This window comes from Megachile rotundata, chromosome 8 (genome assembly GCF_050947335.1).
Source record: "Megachile rotundata isolate GNS110a chromosome 8, iyMegRotu1, whole genome shotgun sequence".
NCBI classification, from domain to species: Eukaryota; Metazoa; Arthropoda; class Insecta; order Hymenoptera; family Megachilidae; genus Megachile; species Megachile rotundata.
This window is the reverse complement of record NC_134990.1, coordinates 15879200-15887642: the sequence shown is the minus strand read 5'-3', so window position 1 is coordinate 15887642 and position 8443 is coordinate 15879200. Positions and strand designations below refer to the sequence as shown.

Sequence of the window (8443 nt, the reverse complement as noted above, 5' to 3'; positions counted from 1 at the left end):
TATTATCGTTACTTGCGATATACACACACGTACGTAACACACGTTTGACACTATTGAATCAGTCGCTCGAAAATAACAATAGTCAGTGGAACAAATTACATGCAAAACCGTATCTGCGTCACATGTGCTGTTGATTTTCGATGCTAAATCCGCGTCTGAAAGATGCCTCGTGTCAGCGGGGTCATCGTCAGAGGCACTGTTTGCGCCGCGACCGGCATCGCGAGCTCAGTACGAGAATCGGTATCGAGAGAGATGCTTCGTTACGGTGTACGCGGACAAATCGTCTGCTTGGAGAAGCTTGAGGCGTTGGGAAACATTCGCGAGGCGTCCAGTCTGACAATTTCGAAGACTAGCGCGAGAGATGCCGACCCTAAGTGCCGTTCGAGGTGTTTGATCGATTTGGAAAGACGGTCGGGAGCCCGCCGTTTCTCGATCACGCAGGCGCCGAATCCAAGGAAAACAAGCTTGTACGATCTTCACGTGGAAAATCGAGGTAAGTTACTTAACATTTTTTAACATCTTGTACTTTGACGAGTCTCGCGCGACGCATTTAGAAATGAAATGAGAATAATTTTTAACACTCTTCAGCTTGCAATTTAGGTCCAACAATAATTTGCATAATCGCTGAATATATAATACTCGAATTTTAATTTTCTTTATTTGTTTTAACATTATAGCTAGGAATTAGTTTTGACTGACCCTGGCAAGTAAATTACAAGTTTATCGACTAAATTTTCATAAACTACAAGATTTATCGACTACATTTTCATAAACTACAAGATTTATCGACTACATTTTCATAAACTACAAGATTTATCGACTTTTCAGGTAAAATCGTCAACTTCTCCGGATGGCTGCTCCCGGTGCAGTACCGAGAGGCGATAGCCGCGTCCCATCAACACACCAGAACCTTCGCGTCGCTTTTCGATGTCAGTCACATGATGCAAACGCGAGTTTCCGGTCGCGATGCAGGTGACTTCCTGGAAAGTCTCAGTACGAGCGATCTGAAGAACCTGCAGAAGGGTTCCGCGGTGCTTACGGTGTTCACCAACGAGAACGGAGGCATTGTGGATGATCTGATCATCACTAAAGACGATGAGAACTCGTTCTTCGTGGTGTCGAACGCTGGTAGGCGAGAAGAGGACTCTGATCTACTGCTTCAACGACAGGTAAAATAAAGTTAAATTCAACATGTAAAATAAAGTTAAATTCAATAGATAAATAAAGTTAAATTCAACATGTAAAATAAAGTTAAATTCAATAGATAAATAAAGTTAAATTCAACATGTTAAATAAAGTTAAATTCAACATGTAAAATAAAGTTAAATTCAATAGATAAAATAAAGTTAAATTCAACAGATAAAATAAAGTTAAATTCAACAGATAAAATAAAATTAAATTCAACAGATAAATAAAGTTAAATTCAACATGGAAAATAAAGTTAAATTCAATAGATAAAATAAAGTTAAATTCAACATGTAAAATAAACTTAAATTCAACATGTAAAATAAAGTTAAATTCAACAGATAAAATAAAATTAAATTCAACAGATAAATAAAGTTAAATTCAACATGTAAAATAAACTTAAATTCAACAGATAAAATAAAGTTAAATTCAATAGATAAAATAAACTTAAATTCAACATATAAAATAAAGTTAAATTCAACATGTAAAATAAACTTAAATTCAACAGATAAAATAAAGTTAACCCCTTGCCGTGCCATTTATTTATGAGGTGCGTCAGTCAAGACTAACCATTCAGGACTATAACATTAAAACGAACAAAGAAAATGAAAATGTTCTAAGTATTTTATATTCAGGGATCCTTGACAACGCAAATTATAGTTGGATCTAAACTTCAAGTTAAAAAGTATTCAAAATTTGAGTAACATTAATCACATTTGAGTTGTGAGTGCGTCACGAGTGAGACTCGTCAAAGCAGGGGAAGGGGTTAAATTCAACATGTAAAATAAACATAAATTCAACAGATAAAATAAACTCCAATAAACTAGAATTCAACTGTCTATAATATTGTACTTTCAGGAGGAGTTCAAGGCAGAAAAGAAATCGGTGTACCTAGAATTCCTGGATCCCGAGGAGCAGACACTGGTCGCGTTACAAGGACCTACCGCTGCATCAGCCCTGCAATCGATACTGCAAATCAATTTACAAAACCTGAGATTCATGAACAGCGTAGAGACAAAATTACTGGGGAATCAAGTCAGAGTGACTCGTTGCGGATACACGGGGGAAGACGGCTTCGAGATCTCGATGCCATCCGAAATTGCCTGTAAACTGGTTCAGAAGATTTTGGAGACTCCTAACACGAAGTTGGCGGGTCTGGGAGCCAGGGATAGTTTGAGGTAAATTTATGAAGGTTTATTAACACTAAAACTACCAAATGACCGCTCCATAAGTTTCTTATATTAAGGAACCCATTTTGTTAAAGCACATTCTTTAAAATCAGCATTGATTTTCATCAAGATAAAGAATAAATGTATGTACTAATTTATGTTTGGTTGTTTGTTTATTTATTTTTTAACTTCATTTTTAATTTCAAATTAAGTGCACATTATATGTCGGTAGGTTTAGTGTTAATGTGTTCGTTACTAAAGATTAATTACTAAAGCGTTCGTTACTGAAACCGATTACTGAAAATCGCAGGTTAGAGGCTGGACTTTGCCTGTACGGTCATGATATTGACGAGAACACTACTCCGGTTGAAGCTGGACTAACTTGGCTAGTAGGTGGGTAAAATATTCAAGCAACGGTTATTATACTACAAAATAAAGGGGGTGTCCCACTTGGACGATTGGACGGTCCCTATTCGACGCGTTGCAATTCGGAGCGTTCCATTTCGAAGCTCTACCGATTGGATACGTTCCAATTCGATGCTGTTAGATTAGGTTAGGTTAGTTTAGGGTAGGTTAGGTCCGTGATGGCGCCGTTTATGCGTCGGGTCCCATCACCCGTCAAAGCCGTAGAGGGTGGGCATCACCGAGGGGTTTTAGTGAGAATCTCACACTCCCCCGGGGATTGGGGGGGTCTATGAAGATTTCCCCTCGTAAAAAAAGGGTAGGTTAGGTACATTCGGCACTGCTTCGAGGCGGAACGCTTCCAATCGGTACCGCTTCGTATTGGAACGCATCGGGACCGTCCAATCGGTCGACGTCCATCACTCAAAATAAATATAGACCACAGAGTAAATACAGAGTGTTGTAACGCTACTCAAGATTTTTCTCCCACTTGCAGCCACCTTACGCAAAAAACCTTAGAACAATATTTGCAGGGTATGAAGTGCACAATAGATGTTAGTAAAGCAAATACCCTGTAGACTACTGTATACTACAGTTTTCTAATTGTCGTTTTAGCGAAGAGAAGAAGAGCTGAAGCGAACTTCCCAGGTGCCCAGAAAATTCTATCACAGATCAAATCAGGCAGTGACAAGAAGCGAGTAGGGTTGTCGATAGTGCATGGACCGCCAGCTAGAGAGGGTGCCAGCATATTAACACCGGAAGGTGAACGAGTAGGTAAGATCACTTCCGGAGGTCCCAGTCCGACCCTCGGACGATCTGTCGCTATGGGTTATGTTCCTACGGAGCTGGCTCAGTACGGCAGAGGAGTATTGGTCGAAGTTCGTGGAAAAACTTACAAAGCCACTGTTACGAAAATGCCTTTCGTGAAGACGAACTATTATAACGCAAAGTGATCGATAACTTCTGTATTTAGTTGTCGGGTTCGTCACGAAGTTTCAACTTCGGAGTTTTTAGTGAACTACGATGATTGCGGTTCGATATTTATACATGTTTGTGTGACTTCGAAGAAGAAGCAAAAAGTATTCTATTTGAGAAGCATTCTGTTACTAGGTAACAGTCATTAATTGCTATTTTTTATGAATCAGAAATTGTACTGTATTGAAGTAAAGGATTTTTACAATAAAGAGGAGTTTCTTTCTGATCCTATCACAAAGTGAAAAGCAGTGAAAAAGGAGGTATGTGGAGGAATGAAAGTGAACTTCTTTATCGACTGAAGAGAAGTCAAATATGTAAAGTCAAACTTTCATGTGAAAAGTAAAATTGATTATTCTTGTAATGAAGACGTAATTAGTTTTTAATTTTGATTTTTCGAAAAATAAGTGGCGCCATCTCTCCGGCGAACAGGGTGAACTACACTCGCTGGGAACACAGTTATGGTTAGTTCGTAAATTCTGCCGGTAGATGGCGCTGCATGTGCCTTTATATAATGGCACCCTTGTTACCTTATGGCAATTGTAGGTAACATTGCGACCCGAGTAGGTTCTAGATTTAAATTCAGTTTTTGTACATTGGTATTATAGACAGCGATAGTCATTTGTTACTCATTATAATATATAAAAAGACGCTGGCGACCATAGCACTCTCACGTGTTGTATCCAGCTACGAAGAAATACATGGTGCTGTTCTAAGTTAAAAAACTTTAATTTCTATACCGAACGAGTCCGCTACATTTACATAGGAATTGTCTTTCTATATTTTAATAATCAATGAATTATTGAATTACTGAAAATGATACGCGTGTAAATACATCAAGGAAAAGAGGAAGCAATCTTTTAAAAAGACCGCCAGAAATACTGTAGCAGCGCCATCTAACAGCAAGCTGCTGAACTATGGCGACCACGTGTAAAATACCGACCGGAATCCGTCGGTAATTAGTTGTTGCACTGCACCGGTGATGTACCATCAGCGAAGTTTTCATTGTAGTTCCGCGCGTCGCTGATAGATGGCGCTGCGGCGAAGCTGCATAAGGGGGCGTTCAGATTAGGCAAATACCAGTCAAAATAGCCTAATATGAACGACGTTTAATTAAAGTTCCACGTGTTGCCGCTAGATGGCGCTGCGGCGAAGCTGCATAAGGGAGCGTTCAGATTAGGCAAATACCAGTCAAAATAGCCTAATATGAACGACGTTTAATTAAAGTCCCGCGCGTCGCTGCTAGATGGCGCTGCGGCAAGCTGCATAAGGGGGCGTTCAGATTAGGCAAGTACCAGTCAAAATAGCCTAATATGAACGACATTTAATTAAAGTTCCACGTGTTGCCGCTAGATGGCGATGCGGCGAAGCTGCATAAAGGGGCGTTCAGATTAGGCAAATACCAGTCAAAATAGCCTAATACGAATGACATTTAATAGAAAAAAGTTCCACGTGTCGCCGCTAGATGGCGCTGCGGCAGACCTATATAAGGGGACGTTCAAATTAGGCAAATACCAGTCAAAATAGCCTGGTGTGAACGACATTGAGTACAGCGCAAGAAAGCAATCGCTCGATTTATGTATTCGTCACATTTTCTTCTATAACTTACAGATTTTTTCAAACTTTTAGAAGCAAATTAATTGCTACATTATCTTTATTCTTTCAACAGATTTTTATTAGCTTTCTGCAAGATCTGTACTACAGCGCACACTGATATGTACATATTATTATGATAATTAGGTCCTAGAATTAAGTGTTAATAATGTATCTATCTATCAATAAAATAATATTAAGTCATTTGATGTACAAAAGTGTTTGAAAATAAATATGAATAAAAACATGTATTTGCGTATTTATTTATTTATAAATCCTGTCATTCCGATCCTTAGAAACTGTCCCAAACTTTAAAAAACAAAAAATAAAAAAGAAATATGGAGAATTTGTACCAGGAGAACATGCATTATGAGGAGGTATTCTATGTGCTTCGCGGAATTTTCAGAACGTCATTTCAAGAATTATCGTGGCGCGATTTTTGAAATTCCACCGATCGATTTTGGAAATTTGTATTAGGAGAACATAAGTTGTGAGGAGGTATTCGTGCCACTTCCTGGAATTTTGCTGACGTCAAATTCCACGAATTCCCGGGCGGGATTTTTAAAATTCCAAAGACCAATTTTGAAAATTTGTATCAGGAGAACATAAGTTGTGAGGAGGTATCGTGCCACTTCCTGGAATTTTGATGACGTCAAATTCCAAGAATTCCCGGGCGGGATTTTTAAAATTCCAAAAACCTATTTTGAAAATTTGTATCAGGAGAACATAATTTGTGAGGAGGTATTCGTGCCACTTCCTGGAATTTTGCTGACGTCAAATTCCACGAATTCCCGGGCGGGATTTTTAAAATTCCAAAGACCAATTTTGAAAATTTGTATCAGGAGAACATAAGTTGTGAGGAGGTATCGTGCCACTTCCTGGAATTTTGATGACGTCAAATTCCAAGAATTCCCGGGCGGGATTTTTAAAATTCCAAAAACCTATTTTGAAAATTTGTATCAGGAGAACATAATTTGTGAGGAGGTATTCGTGCCACTTCCTGGAATTTTGCTGACGTCAAATTCCACGAATTCCCGGGCGGGATTTTTAAAATTCCAAAGACCAATTTTGAAAATTTGTATCAGGAGAACATAAGTTGTGAGGAGGTATCGTGCCACTTCCTGGAATTTTGATGACGTCAAATTCCAAGAATTCCCGGGCGGGATTTTTAAAATTCCAAAAACCTATTTTGAAAATTTGTATCAGGAGAACATAATTTGTGAGGAGGTATTCGTGCCACTTCCTGGAATTTTGCTGACGTCAAATTCCAAGAATTCCCGGGCGGGATTTTTAAAATTCCACAGACCAATTTTGAAAATTTGTATCAGGAGAACATAAGTTGTGAGGAGGTATCGTGCCACTTCCTGGAATTTTGATGACGTCAAATTCCAAGAATTCCCGGGCGCGATTTTTAAAATTCCACAGACCAATTTTGAAAATTTGTATCAGGAGAACATAAGTTGTGAGGAGGTATCGTGCCACTTCTTGGAATTTCGATGACGTCAAATTCCAAGAATTCCCGGGCGGGATTTTTAAAATTCCACAGACCAATTTTGGAAATTTGTATCAGGAGAACATAAGTTGTGAGGAGGTATCATGCCACTTCCTGGAATTTTCGTGACGTCAAATTCCAAGAATTCCCAAGGCGCGATTTTTGAAAACTTGTGTCAGGAGAACATAACTTATGAGGAGGTATCTATCATGCTACTTCTTAGAATTTTAGTGACGTCAAATTCCAGGAATTCTCATGTTCTCCTGATACAAATTCTCTCTTTCGAATATGTAAATTTTTATTCTATTGGGTTTGTTAGGTAACAATAAATACACAATGATTGTTGATAAATTTTGCTTTATTTTCACCACTTTTCATACAGTGCATAACTTAATTAAACTTATTGTCTAATTATTTATTTACTGACTTGTGCAACGCTCTGCTATGCACAGGGAATGAGTCAGTAAACCTTGATCCCCTGTGCAGTCCTAAACCGTAAAATATAGACATACGCAGTAAATTTTTGCAAAGAAAGAAAAAGTAATCGAAGCACCTACAATGATGACATAATTAGTTTTTATGTATCCCTTAATAAGGGTTTTACTGTACTATCATTGTAAGTGCCTTGTTTTCGAGCATGCGTACAATGTCTCAGAGTATCTCACGGACATGTTTCTGCGATATAATATGGTTTCATACTACGGACTGTTATAGAAGAACTGTTTTTATTATTTATATGTATACAGCATAGTCTGTTTTTTAAATTTAAACTTTGATCAATCAATGTTACAGAGCCACTGGAAACGGTGCGACCTCTACGGAAAGAGTTAGACCATTGAATTTGTAGTCACCGATTGCACATTTGTGCGAAAATTTAGCAAAGTATTTTGTAGAATCAAATTTTGCATTTAACGAATAACAATGGGTGGTATGAACAGTAAAGAAACTCCAGTAAGTGCAGGATCAGCTGGAGCCCAAAAGTCTGACAAACCTCTGAAACCTTGTTGTGCATGTCCAGAAACGAAAATTGCGAGGGATGAATGGTACGCAAATAATTAAATACTAAATAAATGACACTCTTCGTTTGACGATTCTTAAGAAACTAGTGCATGAAATTAATTCAAATCACATAAAAAATATCTTTTTCAATGTTGTACAATGTTGGAATATTCGTGTCTTTTTTGTGTATGGGAACACATAACCTTATCTTTGATTTCTTTTATAAAGTTACATACGATAAATTTACATTCAGTTACAATGATTGTAAAATGGAACATTTGTATTTTCAGTATTATCACCAAAGGCGAAGAAAACTGTGGGCATTTGATAGAAGCGCATAAAGCTTGTATGAGATATTTGGGATTTAACATTTAAGTGTAAATTACTATTAATTTAGAAAACTTAATGAATGCTCAGGCTGTAATGATTTACAGAGATATTTTATGTTGTACATGTAGTTATATTTATTAAGATGGAGCCAATCATCTAATGAAATACCTCTGAACTTTATAAATAAAGCTGTTTCATTTGTATCAAACGTGTTGTTTATTTCAGCTTTCTTGTCTTTTACATAATATGTGGATATGTAATATCAAAAGGATAAAAGTATGTTGTTCTTCAGGAACATGCA

The 8443-nt window shown here is 37.5% G+C and overlaps 2 protein-coding genes across 2 annotated transcripts; both read left to right on the top strand.

Annotated features, from left to right (window-relative positions):
• Positions 1 to 147: 147 nt before the first annotated feature.
• LOC100878030 (aminomethyltransferase, mitochondrial) lies at positions 148 to 3940 on the top strand. Its single transcript, XM_003702880.3, has 5 exons — positions 148 to 493; positions 829 to 1169; positions 2044 to 2363; positions 2665 to 2747; positions 3372 to 3940. Exons 1-5 carry the CDS (start codon positions 163 to 165, stop codon positions 3707 to 3709), a joined length of 1413 nt encoding a protein of 470 aa, XP_003702928.2. The 5' UTR covers positions 148 to 162; the 3' UTR covers positions 3710 to 3940.
• A 3633-nt stretch (positions 3941 to 7573) lies between these two features.
• On the top strand, positions 7574 to 8350 carry Cox17 (Cytochrome c oxidase copper chaperone COX17). Its single transcript, XM_003702727.3, has 2 exons — positions 7574 to 7856; positions 8103 to 8350. The coding sequence occupies exons 1-2, from the start codon at positions 7735 to 7737 to the stop codon at positions 8185 to 8187; spliced, it is 207 nt and encodes a 68-aa protein (XP_003702775.1). The 5' UTR covers positions 7574 to 7734; the 3' UTR covers positions 8188 to 8350.
• Positions 8351 to 8443: the final 93 nt, after the last annotated feature.